General features: G+C 48.3%; 1 protein-coding gene across 7 annotated transcripts in view; it reads right to left on the bottom strand.

Moving 5' to 3' along the window:
* ALDH9A1 (aldehyde dehydrogenase 9 family member A1) overlaps nucleotides 1-24,271 on the bottom strand; it is a 40,146-nt gene that overhangs the window by 6,956 nt on the left and 8,919 nt on the right. For 6 of the 7 annotated variants that reach the window (XM_085882191.1, XM_085882194.1, XM_085882195.1 and 3 more), the window contains 4 exons: nucleotides 1,205-1,406; nucleotides 913-1,058; nucleotides 488-617; nucleotides 183-317 (listed from right to left, as the gene is read on the bottom strand). In XM_085882191.1, the coding sequence (XP_085738317.1) occupies nucleotides 183-317; nucleotides 488-617; nucleotides 913-1,058; nucleotides 1,205-1,391 (598 nt within the window). In that variant the 5' untranslated portion in view covers nucleotides 1,392-1,406. Of the gene's footprint in view, nucleotides 1-182; nucleotides 318-487; nucleotides 618-912; nucleotides 1,059-1,204; nucleotides 1,407-1,517; nucleotides 3,072-24,271 lie in introns of those variants that run through there. The other variant, XM_085882190.1, reaches the window with a different exon arrangement.

Genomic DNA, 24,271 nt, shown 5'->3' with positions numbered 1-24,271 from the left:
TGATCCCAAGTACTCTGAGCAACTTTGGGGAACTTCAACAAACCATGTATGTGCTGATCTCGTTTCTCTCTACACATGTACATCAGTGGTGTTGTCTGAGCTTAACCATAAGAAGCAATCGTCCTGCGAGTTGTGTGTAAATGTGATTACACTATTTTTAGGAATGTTTTCATAAAAATTACCACAAGCAAGGGCAGGGGCACTTTTCCAGCAGGCTCCTTGAAAAGGGAAGTTCCATGCCCCGATGCCAGCACACACCCCCAGCGGCTCCCGGCGTGTGTAAACAAACGCCTGAGTACCCAATGGAATATGCTGGCCTGAAAGCACAAACACCAAGGTTCTACCTGGGTACCCATAATGTAGACAAAAGCTGGTGTGGTGATCCCTTTCCACCCTTGACACTAGAGTCCACCCACACATTCCCCAATTCCAACGTACATAACATCAAACGTAATGCCGGAAATATGGTTGCATCAAACTAGCAGACCTGACATGGTTTGGGTCATGCTTGCGAAGAAGTCGAGGCACTGCCAGCCCGAGTCCATGTCTATACGAGCTTCGTAGATTGGCTTTCCTGTGTCCTTGGCCTCCAGCACCGCCAACTCCTCTCGACGTTCCTTGAAACAACATTTGAGATTGAAGACACAGCAAGGAAACAAACTTTACGAGGACAACATTGACATTCAAGGGGTCACTGACAATGACTCAGGACAATTGCTAACATGAACCTTGGTTGGATCCCAAATCTTCATAAGCAAACTCCAATAAAAGATTGCAGCTCATAAAGGATAAAGGTTTTATTTGGTAAAGAATACAAAATGGCAATTTGAGCAAGAGCTGTCAGCAATAAGAAAAGAGCATCACATAGAGTAAGATAATGGAATAAATCGGCAGAAGAGTGTGACTACCTACTCGGATGAGTGCTGCTGCTCGGCGCAGGACAAGTCCCCTCTCAGTGGCCGGAACCGAGGCCCACGCTGGAAAGGCATCCACGGCAGTCTTGATCACGTGACCCGTTTCCTCACGGCTTGTCATTGGGAAACGGCACAGAGTTTCACCTGTCAGGATGGAATTTGGTCACTTTGGCAACTGTAAGACTCAACCTCCAATCCCAATAATAAGCAAACAAGTTCTATGACTAGTCAACAAAATGTTTACTTGGTACAGTGGCCTGAAATGTGGATGCAACATGAGAAATGCTCACCAGTGGCAGGGTTCAGCAAATCATAAAGCTCGGTGCTAGAAGACCTGGGAGGTAAATCCTTTCGCCCATGTACAAAATTCATGGCTGAGGCTTCTGCCCGAGGTTGCCCTCCGGTCAATCGTCGACAGAATAAACGTGAAGGTGCCACACGAAGCAATGCATGCCGATACAGCTGCCCAAGCACCATGGTGACACTGCGGTGCTTAGGGTAGAAAGACAGAAAAGGCTCAGGATCAAAAAAAAATGAAAAGTAAAAGTAAGAATAAGTACAGAAGTCACGGAATGGTTTTGTGAAGTTTCATGTCAGTCTAACCATTGTTGCTCAGAGATTGAGCTGGTTGTGTTTCATCCCCCTGTAAGGTGTGAGGTCCTCGTGTAAACCCAATCATTTAATCCATCCATCCATTGGGACCATACTCTGTGCAGAGCATTGGTGCTGTCTCAGTGGCATCCTTGGCTATTGGGCACAATCCTGGATGGGTCACCACTCCGACACAGGATACCAGCAAGCTGGCACTCATTTTTACCGACCTCGGAAGGATGACAGGCAGAATCAACCCCACATGGTATTAATTCAACGGCTGAGTGGGATTTGAACTCAGGATCCTTGGATCCCAAGCCTACCACCCTAACCATTAATCCAACACCATGAATATCATTTAATCCTTGTCCTTGTAATGCTTTCCACCTATATTTGTCAGCCAGAGTTGCTATTCCATAATGAAACATCACAGTTCTCCTGTTTGTTTCTTAATGTAAAGGACAATGGGGTTTGGAGGAAATAAACCTAATGGGAGGGTGCGGGTGGTAATGTGTTGCACATACAGGGAGGTTAAAGGTTGGGGGTTGGGAGAGTTCAAAGTTTAGCAGTTTTGCCACTCAAATGCAAACTGGTGGTGGACGACTGAAATTAATGAAAGGGGACTCCTGCATCACCCTAAACCATTTGCAAGACCCCTCATCAAAGTCACGCGTGAATAAAAAAAAAAAGAAGTTTGTTTTATTATAAAACACACACACGCACACACATTTGAGATGTATAATCTGGGTTCAATTCATGACCAAACTATAAAGTGTCACAATGGTGCTTTGCAGACAGACATAGATATTGAGGAATATTATTAAGTGGAAGGGGTCCATAGTTAGAATGTAGTATGTATACTATGGTCCATGCGATTCGCATAGCGTAGATTTACTCTTGTAAACAGGGAAAATGTCAAAGTTGTCTTGTTGCACATGATGCTGAGGAGCCAGAGTAGGTAATTTATAGACAGTATAGCTAGGGATAACGTTGTATGTATAAAACCCTCTCGTTAGCAGGCGGGGCCAGGTGAGGACTTGCGGCAACAAAAAGGCACCAGAAAAGCACCATGCTCTTTAAAAGGACCATTACGAACTGTCGGTGTGTCGAGTATCTTGTGTTGGAGTAGCGACCCGTCCAGGATTGTAACTTCTTCTTCTTCTTCTTCTTTCGGCTGCTCCCATTAGGGGTCGTCACAGCGACCTCACTTTACCGTCAAGGTATATCTAAGTACACTGGCAAGACAAAGTTGAGATGGCTGGAGATGGATATAGTGGATGACCTTGGTTGCCTTCAGTGTCTGACCAGGCTCTTACCTGAGCTTGCAGTTGATACAAAAGTTGATACCTTGCAGCAAAAACTTCCAACGATATGGGCCCATGCAAGGTTTCTGCGGTGCCTCGAGGGGTTCGGATTATTTATTTTATTTCATTCTACTTAAGCTCCATGTTCCCTTCTCCCTGCTCATGTCTGTTCACTCGCTTGGTTTGTCCATTCCACATCCTGTCCACCTTTCTCCCCATACTCCTTATAAAGATAATAAATGTTTTAGTCCAGTAGATTTAGCCCCAGAATGGCTGAACCTGAAACAAATTGCAATAGTTTTTTTTATTGCTGGATCTTGTTCAGGGGGTCACTCTGAATGTCCCAATATAAAATAGGACAAAATAGGACCACCGGAAGTGCCCTAATTTGCATAAATTCAAAATGGCCGCCATTAAGCACTTGGGGGGGGGGGTTGATATCTCCTAAACAGTGCGTTTTAGACCCCATAAATGTATTATTAGCAGATAGGAAAGTGACCCCAAGAAATCCAAATATGTCTTCAAAATTTGTATATGATGTCATATATGTCAGAAATGACGTTATAGGCATCATATATGATGTCATAGGTGTCAAACAAATTCAAAAGAGTTTATTTTCCCTTATCATATAGTATACATCGGGATTGACAAATAAACTATGCAATACAACAACCCCCCCCCCCAATCAGGGTAACCTACACCAGCACATTTCACCTTAGGTAAATGGACTCAACGGCCAGGTGACTCTTTGTTCAGGTGATCATGAGTGTATCTGTACAATACATCAGATTTATGCGGCTATTTTTACACTGTGGGCATGACTGATTTCATTTTGCATGCTTTGTGTAGTGACTGCTGTAGAGTGTACTGTGTATATGGTGTTTGGTTCAGATTGTTTGTGTGGGGTATTAGACGTCGTATGTATGCGCATAGCATTAGGTAAACTACTTGACTGATTTTCGTGGAATTTAGCATAGCTTTGACAATATTCTAAAAACTAATTTTCCATCCACAGGGCGACCTCGACACCATGGATGACAGACACAAAGTGTGCCATGTGCGAGAAACAGCTTGATGATGGCCGACAAATGTTTAATTTGACCGAGAAGGGTGCCCATAGTGAGGGAAGCTGCAAAATCAAGAGGAGTTGCCATCAACGTGATGGTGGGGCAGAAGTTCCACTCTGAATGCAGACTACACTTTTGCAACAAGAAATCTATACAGTTTTCGTTAAAACGAAAGTTTCGGGAGGAGCCAGAGCCGCCAAGTCACCTTGTCCAGTCAGACAACCTCAGAAACATTGCAACTGGAGTCATCGCACATAGTTCAGCAAACCCCCATAAAGCAGAAGAAGTTGGTTCAGCTATTCTACAGAAGATGTCTGGCCAGAATATGTTCGAGTATTCATTTAAGAAGGCAGACACCGCCAAAATAATGGGTCAGAAGGTGGTCTCTGCAGGCAATGAAACCATTGCTGTACCAGTTGATCCACAACTGCTGTTCCAGCGCCTGCTCCTTGTTGCGAACAGTGAACCAAACAGAGATTTGAAGGGCCTGTTCAAGCACGAACTCTCAAGCTATCCTGCGTCCTTGTTTGATGCCCACGGAGTTATGCGAGAAGCGAATAAGCCACAACTTGGCGACGCACTTGAGAACTGTGCACCAACAGCAGTTGGAGGAGATGCACCACAGCGCATCCCTGAGTACTACTTACTAGATGGCGGATCTCTCCTTTACAGAACACCTTGGAAGAAAGATGACACCTACGAGGAAATCTGTGATCACCAAATCACCCATGTCCAAAAGCACTACAAAAATGCCATTGTAGTATTTGACGGATATGCCCATGGCCCTTCCACCAAAGATGTTACCCATCAGAGGAGAACGAAGGGAGCTGTTGGTCCACGAGTTTCTTTTTTCCCCCCAAATGCCACTAACTACAAAAAGGAACACTTTCTAGCAAATGCTGAGAACAAGCAGTGCTTTATACATTTGCTGATGGAAAAGATGGGTGAAAACTGCATCAAGACCCAAAGTGCAGATGGTGATGCTAATGTCTTGATTGTGAAAACGGCTGTAAGGTGTTCAACGTCTGCTTGTACGCAACTAATAGGAGAAGATACAGATCTTCTTGCACTGTTGTGTTTCTATTGCGGTGATGATTGCAAAGGACTCGTCTTCAGGTCAGAATGCAAGTGTGGGGAGAAGGAGGTGAAGAGGAGAGTCTGGGACATTGTTTGCCTCAAGAAGCAGTTGGGGAAAGAATTGTGTCGTCTCTTGCCAGTGATCCATGCCATTGCCAGATGCGACACAACATCCAGGATATTTGGGATAGGGAAAGGAGCGCCCATGAAGAAATCCCAAAATCATCATGAGTTTGTCGCAAATTCTAAAGTTGGTTCAAGAAGGGTTGGGGGTAGAGGACGTAGATAAAGAAGGAGAGAGCGCTCTTGTCTATGTGGTGGAAAGATGGAAGAAAGCCTGGATGACCTGAGAGCCAGGAAGTTCTCGGAAAAGGTGGCTACCAGTGCTCGCAGTGTCCAAGTACAGACGCTACCTCCAACATCCAATGCAGCAAGATATCACTCACAGAGGGTTTACTATCAAGCCCAGGTTTGGATGGGGAAAGAAGAACTGAATCCAACAGATTGGGGGTGGTCGATATTTTCAGATGGTCGAATGCAGCCAAGCAAGATGGACTTGCTTCCTGCACCGGAATATCTGTTGAAAATAATCCGGTGCCAATGCAAGGGTAATTGTGACACCCTAGGTTGCAGCTGTCGGAAAAATGGCTTAGAGTGTTCACCATCATGCACGGGATGCAAAGGGACATCATGCACTAATAAGCGAGATGTTGCCACCGATATTGATTCAGACCAAGTAAAACCTCATCATGTGAATAAGCCAGGACATGTATAGGACAGATTCTGTGGAAGTATACATCTGAATTTGAATTTGTTAATGTACAAGGCATAGCTCATGGAACATTTCTTCTCCAATGGCTTGATTTCCAATCATCAATTTGGTTTCAGACCAGGTCACTCTACCCTGGATATGCTGCTTCTGCTCTCCCATCAATGGATGGAGGTCCTCAATGCCAGACAGGAAATCCGAGCCGTATCCCTGGACATATCACGTGCTTTTGACACAGTCTGGCACCCTGCCCTACTCACCAAACTCTCTTCCCATGGTATTCAAGGCCATCTCCACTCATGGCTCGCAGACTTCCTCTCCTGTCGCAGTCAACGTGTGGCCCTAAATGGAGTTCTTTCATCCCCTCTTCCTGTGCAGGCTGGAGTTCCTCAAGGTAGCGTTCTGGGCCCTGTTCTTTTTCTGGTTTTCAACAATGATCTCTCGGACTCTCTGGAAAATCCTCTATTTCTCTTTGCCGACGACTCCACCCTCTGCCGTACCATCTGTCATCCCTCAGACCGGCAAGCAGCAGCTTCTTCACTCACTGCAGATCTGGATAAAATCACAAACTGGTCCAACACGTGGAACATGTCTTTCAATCCAGACAAATCTCACACTCTCACTATGTCTCTTTGAAAGGACCGTTTACAAAACCCCCCCATCCACTTTCTCAACAATCCTCTGGAAGAAGTCTTTTCTTTCAAGCTTCTAGGTCTCACTATCTGCCATGACCTTTCCTGGGAAAGTCACATTTCCAACCTCGCCTCAAAAGCCAGTCGCCGACTGGGAATCCTCCGTCGTGCTAAGTCCTTCCTCGGCCCTCTTGAGCTCCTGACCACTTACAAAGCTTTTGTCCGTAGCCTGATGGAGTACTGCTCTCCCCTCTGGGCTGGTGCTCCTGCCTCCCACCTTTCTCGGCTTCACGCTGTGGAAACCAGGGCATTTAAGATCATCGGCATCTCCCGCAATGAAGCTGAGTCTTTGGGCCTCTCACTCAATAACCGCAGGTTGGTCGGTGGTCTTTCTGTCTTCTACCGACTCCTCTCCAGCCTTGCCCCCCCTGCTCTCTCTGCGATTTGTCCCCACCACATTTCCACAGGGCGCTCAAGGTCCGCCAACAACCCCCTTCTGGTAAAACTACCAAAATCACGAATCACTGCTCATCTTCACTCTTTCATTCCTCTTTTTTCCCGCCTTTGGAATAAACTTCCTCACTCTATTCTTTCCCATTCTTCCCTCCAGGCTTTCAAAACAGCTGTTCACCACCACCTCTTATCTTCCCCCATCCAAATCCTCGATCTTTTCTACCCCCGATAATCCACCCAAGCCCACTTCCTTCATTTCTCCTGCTTTCCTTCCTGAAAGTCCCTGAAATGTCCATCTTCTCTTCGCCATGTTCCCCATCCCATCCCCATCCCTCTCCCTTCCACAGTTCACCTAATGTGTCTGTTCCCCACTGTTTTGTCCCTTCCACTCCCGCCCCTCTTGTCTCATGCCTCCTTGCTGAGTTGTGTGTTAGCTCTCATACGAGCCTCGACAAGGGTATACAAAAAAAAAAAAAAAAAAAATTAAAAAAAAAAACATATTTCAGACGAGGATATTTCCAAAGAACGTCATACATGTACTTCCTACAAAAACATTGAGGAAAACAAATTATATCAATGACATCATCAATGACGTCATATACAAATTTTGACGACATATTTGGATTCCTTGGGGTCACTTTCCTCTCTAATAATACATTTATGGGGTCTAAAACGCACCGTTTAGGAGATATCAGCCCCCCAAGTGCTCAATGGTGGCCATTTTGAATTTATGCAAATTCGGGCACTTCTGGTGGTCCTATTTTGTCCTATTTTATATTGGGACATTCAGAGTGACCCCCTGAACAAGATCCATCAATAAAAAAAACTATTGCAATTTGTTTCAGGTTATAGTGTAATTCTACTGGACTATTTCTCCACCTTCTGCCTCAACACAAATTACAAGGCCATAAAGGTGATTGAGCAAAGTGGTGGGGAGTGCTAAGAGCCTGGTCAGACACTGAAGGCAACCAAGGTCATCCACTATATCCATCTCCAGCCATCTCAACTTTGTCTTGCCAGTGTACTTAGATATACCTTGACGAGAAAGTGAGGTTGACTCAGCACAACTCTCCCTCACTATAATCTACTTCAGGTGCAAGCCATGACATCATCGATCAATTCATTTACCATATCAAGTGTAAAGAACACAAAGAAGACCAAAACTTTACCATGAGCATGTGTAACGTGCGAACGCTCATGGACATGGACTATGCCGGAGCAGACAAACCTGAAATGAACAGCCCAAGTTGGGAGAGATCTTGCCAGATACAACATTCACAGAACAACATTAAGTGAGACTCATCTCGCTGATGAAGAGCAAATTACAGAAGCTGGAGCTGGATACATATTCTTTTGGAGTGGTCACAGTTGCAAAGAGCGTCAGGAAGCAGGAAGTTTTGCTGTCAAGTCCAACCTAGTCCCCAAGCTTCAGGCCGAATCGAGGACCCAAGAGAAAATAAGCAACAAGAGACAACACCTCAAGACTTAACATGGATACTTTTAAGTCAAAACTTCCAAGGAGATCTGTATTGCCAGCTACATGGGCTTAACCTTGTCTCTCACAAAGTGAAGGATGACTGTATGGCCTTCAGAGACCTGGTACACTCTGCAGCCCAAGAACATCTGGGATCCACCATCTATAAGCATCAGAATTGGTTTGATGAAAACAATGAGGCGATCTGTGCTCTGCTGGATGAGAAACACTGTCTCCTTGGAGCCGACTTAAATGATCGCTATGTGCTTCAAAGAAATCTGCCTTTAACAATATCCATAAAATCATACAAGCAAAGCTTAGAGAGATGCAGGATCACCGGCAAGGAAAGAGTTAGATGAAATTCAATCATATGCAGATCGAGATGATACTAAACGTTTTTATGATGCTTTGAGACAATCTACGGTCTGCAGGCTTCAGGAACTACACTGATCACAGACAAGACCAAAGTATTACAGAGATGGGTGGAACATTTTAACAATGTTCTCAATCACCCATCAACAATCAATTATGAGGAAATTGCTCACTTGCTCCAAATTGAAGTCAATATGTCACTTGCTGACATCCCAAGTAAAGCTGAGATTGTGAAAGTAATCAGTCCCCTCTCGAACAGCAAGGCACCAGGGTCAGATGCAATACCAGGTGAAATACACTCACAGGCAAAGTCACCAAACTACTCCAGACAACGTGGAACCAGAAAGCCATTCCTCAGGAATTCAGAGATGCAACAATTGTCCACTTTTACAAAAGAAAGGGAAATTGCCAAACTTATAATTATCGAGGAATCTCCCGACTGTGCAATGCTGGAAAAATGCCTGCAAGAGTCCTGCTAAACTACTTGACATTACATCTCGAACAGGACCTTTTATCAGAGATGTCAATGTGGCTTCAGAAAAGGTTGTGGCACAGTTGACATGGTGTTTGCTGCATGCCAGCTCGAGGAAAAATGCCAAGAGCAGAACTGAAATTTGCACCCAATGTTTGTCGATCTGATTAAAGTCTTTGATACAGTCTGTCGATCTGATTAAAGTCTTTGATACAGTCAGTCAATCAGTCGTGAGGGCCGACGGAAGATCAGTTGACTATTCAGAACAATTTATTGACATGGTAAGGCAATACGCGACTTTGGAAATGACATAATCCGCCCCAGAATGCTCAGCACGCATGTGCAGAAACCCCGAGTAACAACGGCCATTGCGGCAGGGAATGTATATCGTGCGTATCAGATAAGGATTGTGACATAAAATGGCTCACAAAGCTTCTCAAAGCCAAGAATACATGGATAAACACATGAGAGAAAGGGGGAGGGGAGTGTCTGCACAACGAAAGAGTTGGAGACTTTCTGTTGAACTCACCCAAAAAGTTGATACCTTGCAGCAAAAACTTCCAACGATATGGGCCCATGCAAGGCCTGTGGACGGAGGGCATTGCACGCGACCTCCCTGATCATCCCCGTCAGTGAATGGACTTTGAACTTTGCAGGATTACCTCATGTGAACATGGCAGGCTTGGTGTTTATTTAAAGGATATTTGCAATTGGAAAGACGATGCAGTCATTACCAACTTTCAGGCAGACTTCCCAGAGAGAGACACTGCATCTGGTTTGGTTGCTTCTTAGCACCAATGGAAAGGTCATGTCTGAGGCTTTGCAATGCATAAGGTAAGTTAACCCTTTGAACCCGAGCGGCCATTTTACCAGCCGTGATTTAAACCTCCAATACCCGAGCGGTTGGATTTTTGTCCAGTGAGCCCGGGGTGGGGAGCCAAAAATCCAACAAACTCAGGGCTCAAAAGGATAAAAATGATAATTTTTTTTAACCTCAGAGACATCTTTACCAGAGATACCAGATCGACTTGGGATGTATGGAGATATTTTTTTGATGGAAAAAAAACAAAACAAAAAGGAACTTTGACTATTTTGTTGATAAAAGCACCCCACATTAGTTCCACATTAAGCAATAGTTCCACATTAAGCACACCTTCATCATTTGTACCTGTATAGGGAGAAGAGGTACTAAGTTATCATTATATGCATACAATACATAGGAGTACTTAGGGTGCGAGCTGTTGCTACCCTGGTAATAAGTCCATAAATCGTGAGTTGTAGTGATTTGTGGTGCCACCGATGGGCTGCAACCTAAGTCAGCCTCAAATATTTTACTGTTTGTTGAAAGGCACGACTAAACAGATTCACAACAATGAAAGCCATGGAGGTTGATGTAGGGCAGACTGAAATATTTGTTGGTGAAAACCTGGGTTCCTCCATTTCTTATTTTGGTTGTTTTGAACTTGGTCCCTTCCAGCAGACCTTTAAAAATAAAAATAAATTCCCAGTTTAGATCATATATCGACCACCAAAAAAACAAATCTGATCAAATTCTAGGAGGTCAAAGTATATCATCCCCTAATGGTTCAGCAGCAGACTTAGAAAAACTGACTCGAGCAGTGTTGCAGATTTGGAAAGACCCCGGAGAGCTACATTCAACACATAAAAGAACCCTGGAGTCCAGATTCTGAGGGAGTATGCATCCTGAGGGAGAGAGACCAGGCCTCCAGAGCGTCAAGCGGAATGGGAAAGCACAAAGTGGAAATCAAAGCACTCTGAGCGGAATGCAAAGGCGCCAAGCAAGACGCTTCCTAAAGCGCAAAGCGGGACGGGCACGCAATGCGCAGAACGGAAAGCAGAAATGCAGAACGCAATGCACCAAGCGGAAAGCAAAGTCATCTGATCAACCAGCACCGCCACCCACTCAAGTACATGTACAATGAGAGGCCGGCCAGCAATGCCTATGCTTTTACTGTGCCTTGCCTGTTGCCTGCCACCCTTGTCATGACCCCCCAAAGGAGTGTCATCAATTTTGGCCAAAGGACCACTGTTCGTTTGTGGTTATGCTGGCCTGAAGTCAAGAATCCGCTATAGGACATTGTACAAAGACCAGCGTGATGGACCAGCGTGGAAGAGTTGATAGTATTGAACCCATCTGGTTTCAAGTTAAAAAAATCAAATTTAGAGCAGTGAAGATACATTTGTCAAATGAATAAGTAGGACTAGTTACATATACATTAGATTTCATAAGTTTCTTCGTGGGGACATGCATGAAACTTTTTCTGTACAAATGAAGTGTCACACTTAGGCCTAGGTCACATTTGCCACGGCGGCAGTGGGGTCTCCAAAATCTACGGCCACTAGCAATTATACAGCGGCCACAGTATTTCCACGGTCACACAATGTAGCAGTCACATATGTTTTCATTTTTCGGGGAGCCGCACGGCGTATTTAGGCCTAAGTCACATTTGCCATGGCGGCCGTGGGGTCTCCAAAATCTACGGCCACTAGCAATTATACGGCGCCCGCAGTATTTCCACGGTCACACAATGTAGCAGTCACATATGTTTTTATTTTTCGGGGAGCTGCACGGCGTATTTATAAATTGTGGAGACCGAAAACGTGGGGTTTCCGTACGGTCTTTGATTTGATGTCGCACGGTGATCTTAGGACGCTCCTGCGGCGGCCATAGAATTTTCAAGGCAGATGCAAGGCGCCTGCAAGGCGACTGCAGGGGGGGCCCTAAGGCGAACGTGCGGCCAGACGGATGGTAATGAATGGGTTAATTTTTTTTTTTCGGCTTGTCGAATTGCTACGCGAACGTAGAAATGAAAAAAGTTATAACTCCGCGTTATAATTCCACGGCGACCTTACGACCTGTAAAATATAGCCATATGGCGTAGGGCCACCCTGAAGCCACCGCAGAAAGTCTGCGGCCGCCACACGTTTGTCAATTCAGAGGGCATATGGCCGCCATATCCTCGCCGTAGAGCAAATGTGACTTAGGCCTCAGGGATCCAATAGGCAAGGCATTTGTGCTAAAGGTAACTAGATCTGACGTGTGCAGGAGCCGGCAGACTTAGGTCGAGTCTGGTATGGAGGAGAGGGCAGTGTTGCAGTTGTGGAAAGACCTCGGGGAATTGCACTCAACACATTGAAGGAATCTCTTGTTGATATTTCCAAAGTAATTTTGTTGAGTTAGGTTACCCTTCTCCTCATATCAGGGACAGGGAAATGCGTTGTGTGTGTCACAGGTTTGATTCCCCTTCTTCTCTGCGATAAAATCTTTATCCCTTCTAATCACGCTCTGTGTGTATGTGTGTGTATGTGTGTGTATGTGTGTGTATGTGTGTGTATGTGTGTGTATGTGTGTGTATGTGTGTGTATGTGTGTGTATGTGTGTGTATGTGTGTGTATGTGTGTATGTGTGTGTATGTGTGTGTGTGTGTGTGTGTGTGTGTGTGTGTGTGTGTGTGTGTGTGTGTGTGTGTGTGTGTGTGTGTGTGTGTGTGTGTGTGTGTGTGTGTGTGTGTGTGTGTGTGTGTGTGTGTGTGTGTGTGTGTGTGTGTGTGTGTGTGTGTGTGTGTGTGTGTGTACCGGGCGTAGTGGCGTGCGCCTGGAATCCAGCTACTCGGAGGCTTGGGTTGGAGGATCGCTTGAGGACGGGTACTCTGCACTGGGCCGTGGTACGAGACGTAGGGCAGCCCGGAATCATGGTGAAACCTACTCCTTATTCCCTGTGTCGAAAGAGGCGACCAGGGTTGCGTCAGGAAGGGCATCCGGCGTAAAACCTGTGCCAAATCACTATGCGGATATATATATATATATACATATATACACACATATATATATATATATATATATATATATATATATATATATATATATATATATATGTTGTTGTTCTTCTTTCGGCTGCTCCCGTTAGGGGTCGCCACAGCGGATCATCCGTTATGATCCGCATACTGATTTGGCATAGGTTTTACGCTGGATGCCCTTCCTGACGCAACCCTGGTCGCCTCTTACAACACAGGGATGGATATATATATATATATATATATATATATATATATATATATATATATATATATCTATATTGTTACGGCTGTGGAAATTCGCAGAACACCATGTCGGTCCTTAGTTAGTTATGCCGATAAGTCCGTGTTCAGTTAGATTTCCCCACCGTTGTTTAATGGGGATTATTCGTGTCACAGGGCTGTGATCCTTTGAGATAGCCGTTTTTCTTTACTATCGTTATTTTGGACCAACCACAACAACCTTCACAATGCCACCATCACAACAACCACGATCGCCTCAAACCACAACAACCACGATCACCTCAAACCACACCAACCACGATCCCCTCAAACCACAACTCTCTACCGGTGGCGCGCGGATTTTCCCGCCTGCTTTTCCCGCACTTTGGTGTGGGGGAAGTGCGATTCCAGCAAGAGGTCAAAGGTGAAAAAAGGTGGGGGCCTGATTTTGGGGGAATGAATCTCCCTGGACCTGTGCCAAGAATGATTCTCTCGGCCCCCGCGAGGCGCGCGGGGAGGGGGGGGGCGAGAGGACACGCCCCTTTTCTGGAAGCTTCCTGCAGGAGCTGGAAGGTGGGCGGAGCGATAAAAGGGGAGGAGCGAGGCGTTGGGACGGGGTGGGCGGGGGGATATAAGGGCGCGCAGGACACCAGTTGGGGCTTTTTGGTCTTTTTGTCGTCTTCGTGTGTGTGGTGGTTTTTGTGGGTGTGTGGGGCTTCTTCTTCTTCGTCGTCTTGGTCTTCGAAGAGTCTTGGGTTCGGTGGTTCGGGTTGAGTCGTCGGAGCTCAGAGTCGGTGGGGAGTCCGGGCGTGGCACGAAGGACGCGGACCGGAGGCGCTGCTTTGGAGCTCTGCCACGCAGACTGCGCACCCGGGAGGAGAGCGCTGGAGAGAGCTGGAGAGAGCTGGAGAGAGCTGGAGAGAGCTCGCCCACCATTGCACCACGAGGGTGCAGGTAACATGCAACGGTCTCGTGGGGTCCGTTCGGTCATCCAGGCTCCACGCCATAAAGGTCTACGGACCCTGTCTGGCGCCCTCGCCTTTGGGGGTGGCCTTTTCTTTCCTTTTGAATGAATGTTGGTGTTGCTGTGTCCTGTAGGTAAAAACTGTTAAGTGACGAGATGATTGCTTATAGACGGTCATAGTGCTTTTACCTTGATCGTTTCTTGTCCCCTTCCCCCATTGATAGCATGGCTGTATATGTGTACGTGCTGTAAATAAATGTACTTGTGTGAATGTACCCCGTTCGTTGCGTCCTCCTTTCTCCCCATTGAAATGCCATCTTGCATCACGGAATAATAGTTGGGGTTGTTAAATACCCGTTAAATTGAATCGGATCCGGCGAGGTCGGCCGATAATACCCGCTCGGTTATCACTGCAGAATGGAACGGACTGCTTGGGCGGTTCGTGTCCAAGCCGACCTGCGCCGAGGTACGGTCTCCCGGTAGGCTACCCGCGTGGGTACTTAGGTATATCGATATTCTGCGATTGACCCTATTCTGCGCGGGTAGAAAATTGGCGAGGCCGTGGTGGGGTTGAAGACCCACCCGTGACAGAGTTCCGGAAGGTCACGACTGAATTGTCCGTCCGGTGGGCGAGCGGCTACTATTAGTGAAAAGCGGTCGTTCGCACGCCGGCGAGCGTGAATTCGTAACAATATATATATATATATATATATATATATATATATATATATATATATATATATATATATATATATATATATATCTTCTTCTTCTTCTCCTTTCGGCTGCTCCCGTTAGGGGTCGCCACAGCGGATCATCCGATCCGCATAGTGATTTGGCACATGTTTTACGCCGGATGCCCTTCCTGACGCAACCCTGGTCGCCTCTTACGACACAGGGATATGGTACACCTATTTTAACCGGGGTATACACCGGCCCAGTATACTGGTACTCATTTCACCGACCTCGGAAGGATGACAGGCTGAGTCAACCCCTGGTGTATTAATTCAGTGGCCCAACGGGGCTTGAACTCAGGACCTTTTGGATCCCAAGCCGCTGCCCTAACCACTGCGCCAACACACCAGGCTTATATATATATATATATATATATATATATATATATATATATATATATATATATATATATATATATATATATATATATATATATATATATATATATATATATATATATATATATATATATATATATATATATATATATATATATTGTTGTGGTTGAGGAAATTCGCAAACCACCATTCAGGTCCCGTAGGTGAGATATCTCTGTAAGTACATGTGCAGTTAGCCCCAAACCCGTTGTTTATAGGGAAAAATGTGATTCATTCGGGCTGCGACCCTTTAAGATAGCTGTTTTTCTGTTCTATCTTTATTTTGAACCAACCACGTCTCAACCGCCATCACACAACCACCAACCGCAACGCCGCTTCACAACAACAACAACGCCAACAGCCACGACCTTTACCTTCACAGCACACCATCCCGCAACCATCGCATCACCGCCATTCCAAGCGTCACCGTGGCCAGGGACCGCCACTTTAGACGGAGTCTGTCGGGGAACTGCAGAGAGGGGAAGCCGGGAACGCGGTCGAGGTCGCAGTGGAGTCGCTCGTCACGGGACCCAAGCAAGCCAGCTATCCTCTTTCCCCAGAGCATCAACAATTCCCCCCTCCCCCCCCGGCGCTGAGATAGTGCGGAAAGGGGGCCCCGTTCCCACCCCATTCCAATCAGTGCCAACGAAACCCGCGGAGGAGCGCGGAGTCGGGGCACCGCCGCGACATTTGCGGCTCATCACAAGACGGGTAGGCTCCGCCTGGTCTCGCGCCCACAGACCACGTCTGCCCCCTTGTCGTTGAGGGTGGCCCTTTTCTTTTGCTTTTGAGTAAATGTGTTGTCGGCGCCGTCTGTAAAGTAAAACTGTGTAAGTGTTGCCATGTGCTCGCGTAGTCGGTATTAGATCTGCATTGTTGTGTTTCTTTTGTTGCAATTGCTTTTGGTGCATAATTGTTGTAATTGTATATGTGTGCTTTCCATGTGCCGCGGAATAAATGTGCCTTATGTTGAACTGTTTTTCCCGTTTCGCTTCGTCTTTTCTTTAATTGAATCTCCATCTTACTTCACATAAAGGGTTGGTAGTGGGCTAAATACGCCCGATAATTAATTGGAACCGTCGAGGTTGACGATAACACCGCTCGGTTATCCCGATAGTACGGAACGGGTCGCTTAAAGTGGCCCGTGTCCGGAGTCGTCCTGCGGCGAGGTGCGATCGCCCGGTCTACCCTCCGTGTGGGTACTTAGGTAGGTCGAATTTGGCGAACAACCCTATCCCACGCGGGGGGCCGATTGGCACGATCGTGGTGAGGCCGAAAGGCCCACCCGTGACTAGTCCCCGGCGTTCGTCCGAGAGGGTCACGACAGAATTGTCCGTCCGGTGGGCGACGTCCCGCGATTCGAGTTACGTGGCCGCTCGCACGCCGGCGGGCGCGAATTCGCAACACTGGTGTCAGGTCGTGGGACACAAACTCATCCCCCTCCTCGCGGCACTGGTGTCGGAGAGCGGGAAAACGGGCTCTCCTGTCTCCAGCTAAATTCACGGGAATCGGTCCAGGGGTGAGAGGAGCGACCCCCGATTCCCTCCAAATTACGAGCGATTTAAATTAACCCTTTACGAGAAATAAGATGGCGTCTCAAGGCGAGCGGGAGCCGGGGGTATTAGGTATGTGTAGTCATGTAGGATCCATGGCCCAGGTTGGTTCTTTTTATAATTATAACCCCACCACTAACTGTGGTCAGTGGGAGCGGCTTGAGCACGAACTTTGCCGGCAAACGGAGCCGCACAATGGCAGCGCGATCGCACCTCAGCGCAGCACGGAGCGGGCTGATATTAATGGCACAGCACGAGGCGTGAGCTCCCAGTCACCGGTTCAAGGCATGTGGTCACGGCATGTGCCATGGCAGGCGTGGCAGGATGAATATGTGAGCATTGGCAGGCTTCAGGCACAATTGGGGGATGTCTTGGAAAAGGTGAAGCATTATGAAGAATATATCGAGGAGGTGCAAAGTGGAGTGGACGAGTCGCAACGGCACGCAGACGAGCTTCAGAAAAATTATGTGTACGGGGGGACACAGCGATTGGACGATTTACTGGAACGAATTCGGTGGCAAAAACATGACTTGGCCAATAGAGTCGACGAACTATGTGGGAAAAAGAATTTGGTAGTGTTTTATACCCGTCAGTTGGAATATGCGAAGAGCAAACTGAACAAAAGAATAGAGGAACAGCAAATTGGTATCTCCCAGGAAAGGAAACAATGGGAGGAAGAATGGAAAACCGAGCTCGAAAAGAAGCAAAAGGAGCACGACTTGGAAGTAAAACAATTAATGGAAAAATTATTGGAGGAAGCAAGGCGGTTCAAAGAACTGGAGGGGAGAGTGAGGGAAATACAGTTGGAAGAGAAAAAATGTGAACATGATGGGGAGTTGGAACAATTGAAGGAAGAGATAAGAACAGGCAATCAGGAAAGAGAGAGCCGAGAATGGAAGATAAAAAGAGGAGAGAGACAGCTGGAGGAAAGGGCGGAGGAATTGCTGGAAAAGTCAGAACAGTTAAAAGAACTGCAGGGAGAATTGAGGGAGGAAGGAGAAAGGAAAACAAAGCTCGAAAAGGAAAAACGCAAACAAGATGGGGAATTGGAACTACTGAAGCGAGAGGTAAGGGCAAGCCAAGTTAAAAGAGAAATCCTGGAAGGGGAGATAAGAATGGGAAAGGAATGGCAGAAAAAACTAAATGAATACAGTAAAAAAGGGACGAATTGAGGAGGGAAGCGGTGGAAAGAAGAGATGAAATGAGTGAAGAAGCACGCAAATTGAGAAAGGAATTGGAAAAGAAAGCTTCTGAGTTACAGAAACACCAAAACAAAGAGACGGAATTACAAAACGAGTTGAGGATGGTGAGAGAAGAAAGAACGACAACAGAGAATGAAACGTTAAGGAACCACACTGAGCAGATTGAACAATTAGAAGCCAAAGCAAAGTCGGAGTGTGCGGAGATGAGAAAGGAATTGGAAAAGAAAGCTTCTGAGTTACAGAAACACCAAAACAAAGAGAGGGAATTACAAAACGAGTTGAGGATGGTGAGAGAAGAAAGAACGACAACGGAAAATGAAACGTTAATGAAACACAAAAAGGAGATTAACCAAATGAAGAAAACCATGAAACTGGATAAGGAAAGACAGGAGAGGAAACAAGGAAGAGTAATGAGACAGCAGCGAATGAAACACAAAATGGAGATTAAACAAATGAAGAAAACCATGAAACTGGATAAGGAAAGACAGGAGAGGAAACAAGGAAGAGTAATGAGACAGCAGCGAATGAAACACAAAATGGAGATTAACCAAATGAAGCAAATCATGAAACTGGAGAAGGAAGGACAGGAGAGGAAACGAGGAAGAGTAATGAGACAGCAGCAAATGAAACACAAAAAGGAGATTAACCAAATGAAGAAAACCATGAAACTGGATAAGGAAAGACAGGAGAGGAAACAAGGAAGAGTAATGACACAGCAGCGAATGAAACACAAAATGGAGATGAACCAAATGAAGCAAACCATGAAACTGGATAAGGAAAGACAGGAGAGGAAACAAGGAACAGTAATGAGACAGCAGCAAATGAAACACAAAAAGGAGATTAACCAAATGAAGAAAACCATGAAACTGGAGAAGGAAGGACAGGAGAGGAAACGAGGAAGAGTATTGAGAGAACAGCGAATGAAACACAGGAAGGAAATGAGCCAATTGAAAGAAACAATGAGATTGGAAAACAAAGAGCAGGAGGAACAGTGCGAGAGAAAACAACAACTATATGAGTGTGAAATTGAACAACTAAAACGGAGAGCAAGATTGGAGTCAACGGAGATTGAGGAGCTCCGGAGGGAGAACGAACAGCTAATGGGGCTCAGAGAGAAAGAACGACTCAGATGGGAAGGAAAAAGGAACCAGGAAGAGACAGAAATAAGGAACAAGGAGAGAAAATGTATAGAGACACGGGAGACAGAAAAATAGAGGAGAGACTGCATGATAATGACAAGGCTAGAGACGTACACACACACACACACACACACACACACACACACACACACACACACACACACACACACACACACACACACACACACACACACACACACACACACACACACACACACACACACACACACACACACACACGGAGGTAGGGGAGGATAATGAGGGGAGCTGGCGGACTGGGTGGAGACCCAGTGCGAGCAGCGGGATGGCCTCCTCCAGGTGCGAGGGGAGGGAGTATGCCCCCTTGAGGCGAATCACGACCAGGTGGGTTCGGTCGTGCTTTGCGAGGTTGAGGGGACGGGTGCTGTGGACAGGTGCACGGAGAGCTTTGGGGGTATAGAGGCCCCGGAGACCCTTGCGGGGACACGAATCCCCAGTGTGGTTGTCCCGGTGTGTGTGGTGCAGGGTGTGAGTGCGTCCCCGTGTGTGGAAGCGACCCCGTGTGCGAGTGGTGTGGTGGCAAGTGTGCCGAAGGGCGTGCTCCCCAGCACGCCGTGTGTGGATGAGACACCGTGGGCGAGTGCCCCCGCGTGTGTGAGTGGTATGGTTTGTGTGAGGGAAATGGCACGAGTGAGTGGAAGGCCGCGAGTGAGTGGAGCCACGTGTGCAAGGGAGGGGGCATGCGTGAGTGAACGGCCGAGTGTGAGGGAGACCGTGTGTGTGAGAGAGCGGTATGTGAGGGAGATGTCGGTCGGCATGTGTGAACATGCAGCCGCGTCTCCCGGTGTGAGTTTAATGGTGAGGTGTGTTAGCGTCGTAACACGCGGGAGTGCGTGTGTTGAATGGCGATGACGACGGCGACAGAGGAAAGAAAGCCGGGTAGCGGCTGTAGCTGTTTCGGGGACCGCGCCGGGTTCACCCAGCAGCGAGCGCGAGGTCCGTGCTCTGCAACGCACGAGGCCGCCACGTGCTCGCTTGCGGGAGTGAAGCCCGGTCCGGAAACGCCAGCGGTGAAGGTTGCCGATCACGCGGACGGACAAACTTTAGGCAGGATTACAGATTTGGACCGGACGGGTTCTCCACGCGGGCGTGTGTGTTAAGCTCCAACGGGCAGAGCACATGTGTTCGTGTGGGGAACCCCTCGAGACGTGGGGCTTGTGTTTTTTTTTATGCGCACGGTGACGTCATGGCTGCACGTGGGGTTGGAATCCGGCAGGAGGGGTATCCCTGCCGGATGGTACCGTCCAAGGAGGGACGAGGAACACGTGCAGCTGCATGACATCACGGGCAGGTGCAAAGTGCGCGAGCTGTGAGTTGCCGCGCTGGTGCTGCGCATGTGAAAAAAAAAAAAAAAAAAAGCAAGCCTCGCTTTCGGGTGAACAGGATTTCCCGGGCAAGGGGTGGAAGACCCCCTTACCCGGGCACAGGATGAAACTAGTCAGGGGGAAGGGTTAGCTTAGTTAGAGCGGCTCCATGGGGCAGGGGTAAGTCCTCATGGGGCCCGTGGAATGGATTAGTTAGAGGGATTGTAGCCAGATTTGGGTGGGAAAATGTTTTTTTTGGGGATATTTTGAGGACAGTGACAGGCAGTGAATGTGTAGAGGGGACGTAGTTCAGCAACGTAGTGTTAAAAGGAACGTGCTGTAGTTTAAGGGACGACGTGGGAGCACGAGTTAGTTAGGGGATGTAGTTAGCAGGATGGCAGAGTTCAGCGGTGTGTGTGTTGAAGAGGAGTGAGGTGAGTACATGTTGAGTGAGTGAGGCCAGCGGGTCTGTGTGTGTGGAGCGAATGGGGAATGCATGGTGCGATGAGTGATTGGGGGGAGGAGTGACTCCCGCCCAAGGGGCCCCCGGGGTCAGTGTAGACTGAGTTAGTGGGTTAGTCAAATTAACAAAAATGGAAGTCGTTTTGTTGTTGGTGGGAAAGTAGGCTCGAAACCCGTTTGGAGGGGTGCAGGAGCCCTGTTGACGGGCTGGGAACGTGGCTGCGAAAGGTGAGTATCGCTGAGTGGGTACCCCGGGCACCAGGCTAGTCGGCCGTAGTAGGCCAAGGGCCCATGGGGGGCCGGGATAGCTTAGTGGGCACGGGTGCGTCTGCTTGGTGCGGGGGCCCGGGGCGCCATTAGCCGCATGGGCAGTGTTGTGGGCACGGGTGACCCTCGGAAAGGGGCCTGGGAAGCCAGCCTGCCACGTGTGCGCTTCAGGGGAGGTGTCATGGGGGGCACTCCCCGGTGTTTAGGGAGCTGGTAGGCTCGGAGGCAGTGTAGTGCCCGGGGGTGCCATCGTAGGGGAATCGGCAGAGGGTCGTGCCTGCCAAAGGGAGCCACGTGTCCCAGCCATGAGACCCTGTGAGGGCACGGGAAGAAAATTGGGGGGCGAGGCCCGAAATTTGAGAGGACACAAACACAGGCGACAGGAATCTGGGTTGTTAGAACCAATAGTTTAAGCGCGAGGTGCTTGTTGAAAGCCCCGGGGTAGTTTAAAGGTTAATGGTTAGGGTAGATAGGAAGTGTACCCCTCCGCACCATCCATCCCCTCACTCTCGTTGTGGGCCGCTGGACCCACTTTGTGTTATAGATCGCTGAAGTCTGGGGAGGCCATCCTGAGGCTTGAGTTGGGCCTCGACACAGGACGCTAGCTCTCCATTATTCCCCTCCAGGAAGGGAATGTAGGGGATGGGAGTCGGCTAGGTGACAGGATAGGTTAGCCGAACAAGGACGATAAAGGGGGTTAGGGGACGAATTATAGTGGGGAAGTAAAAATAAAAACAACAAAAAAAAATAAGTTGGGGCTAAATTGGTTTTTGACAAATTAAGGGTGTGGGTATGGACAGTGACAGGCAAAGGCGATAGGTTGGGAGGGAGACCGTAGGGTAGGTCCGAGCCCACCTTCCGAGTGGCCAGCACCACCGCACTCCCTCCACCAACCTCCACTGAACGGCAAAGGCTGGCCAGCTTCATCTGCTGGCCGTGTTTCGCTTCAATGCCTGTGCCGGCCACTTCATCTGCTGGCTGTGTTCCTTCAAGGCCTGTGCCGGCTAGATGGTCTTCCGGCTGTGTTTGCCTGCAATGGCCTTGTTCTGCAGGCTGTGGTTGCCTACTCACCTTTGCCATGCCATGCCCACTGCCCCATGTTCACCAGCCCCGTTAAATTTTGCTTTGCCCCCCCCCCTGTTCATTTCCATGTACGCCAGGATCAAAGCAACAGTTTGCAAGCTGCAAGAACTGCCCTGTTGGCAGCTACAACACGGGCCTGCAGTGGCGGCCCGTGCACCGTGTTTGCGTCCATCCATTCATCCATCCATCCATCCATCCGTTGTGTTCATTGCGTGTGCCACTTGAGCTGGCACGGAGACTGCATTTGTGCAGCCCATGCACCGTTGTGGTTCACTGGGTTCATTTTAAAAAGGGAAGGCCTTGGACTGCTTGTGAGCAGCCGGCCACCTTCCCTGTCACCTGCATTGCTTGAGCCAGAGACTGCATGAGAGCAGCCTGGCTCCCTGCTAACTTCTTTCTTTTTGCAGAGTCCATTGATCCTGGGCCATGGTTTCGTGTAAAATTTGTAAGTTAAGGTTAAGATTTACTGTACATATGAGTGCGCCCCCGGCATGTCTGTCTTAGCGCCGGCAATTTTATTTAAGTCGTCCGTGTGAGTGGGTTTGTTTAGGTAGTTACTCAGCCCTCAGGTTATTTATTTTGGGGACACGAATACCATGAATGTCGCACTCAGGGATCCGTAGGTAAAATGTACTAGGGGAGAACTACACATGATGGCACATGAAAATTTGACGACTCGGGACGAGTCTGTAAAAAGGGGAGGGGGTAGTGTTGTGGTTGAGGAAATTCGCAAACCACCATTCAGGTCCCGTTGGTGAGATATCTCTTAAGTACATGTGTAGTTAGCCCCAAACCCGTTGTTTAGAGGGAATAAATGTGATTCATTCGGGCTGCGACCCTTTAAGATAGCCGTTATTCTATTCTATCTTTATTTTGAACCAACCACGTCTCAACCGCAATCACACAACCACCAACCGCAACGCCGCTTCACAACAACAACAACAACAACAACGCCAACAGCCACGACCTTTACCTTCACAGCACACCATCCCGCAACCATCGCATCACCGCCATTCCAAGCGTCACCGTGGCCAGGGACCGCCACTTTAGACCCTCTACCACCTTCGCCGCTCCTTCTGCGGCCATTCCCGCACCACGTGTGAACGCCGAGCGTCAGGCTGTCCTGGACTCGTACAGGGCGTGCGCCGAGCAGCGGGTGCAAAAAGCGGCCTTTCCGAGGAGAAGTCGGATCAGGAATGATACACGCCCACTTCTGATCCGTCCTATCAGCAAGCGCGGGGCGATTTGGCCCCGCCTCCAGGCGAGTCGGAGTAGAATCGATATATGCAAATTCGAGGATCAGGGGAGGTTCACGCCCACTTTTCCTCCGTCCAATGGGCGAGCGTGGCTCCGCCCCCGAGCTCATCCTCATCCGGAAATTTGCATATGGGTTCTCCTGCCGTACTATAAAGCGCCGAGCGCGGGGCGAATTCAGCGAGTTTTTGGGCTCAGGCGAGTTGGAGAGGTGTGGCGGTGGCGAAGTGTGGCAGCGGCAGAGTGTGGCAGCAGCAGTCAAGACGGGTCTGGAGGAGAGTCAGTCTGTCGGGGTTCGGAGTCTGTCGGGGAACTGCAGAGAGGGGAAGCCGGGAACGCGGTCGAGGTCGCAGTGGAGTCGCTCGTCGCGGGACCCAAGCAAGCCAGCTATCCTCTTTCCCCAGAGCATCAACAATTCCCCCCTTCCCCCCCCCCCCGCGCTGAGATAGTGCGGAAAGGGGGCCCCGTTCCCACCCCATTCCAATTAGTGCCAACGAAACCCGCGGAGGAGCGTGGAGTCGGGGCACCGCCGCGACATTTGCGGCTCATCACAAGACGGGTAGGCTCCGCCCGGTCTCGCGCCCACAGACCACGTCTGCCCCCTTGTCGTTAAGGGTGGCCCTTCTCTTTTGCTTTTGAGTATATGTGTTGTCGGCGCCGTCTGTAAAGTAAAACTGTGTAAGTGTTGCCGTGTGCTCGTGTAGTCGGTAGTAGATCTGCATTGTTGTGT

This window comes from Eptatretus burgeri, chromosome 5 (genome assembly GCF_056783735.1).
Source record: "Eptatretus burgeri isolate ZD-2024b chromosome 5, Ebu_testis_v1, whole genome shotgun sequence".
Classification (NCBI taxonomy): Eukaryota; Metazoa; Chordata; class Myxini; order Myxiniformes; family Myxinidae; genus Eptatretus; species Eptatretus burgeri.
This window is presented reverse-complemented; position numbering and strand designations above follow the sequence as displayed.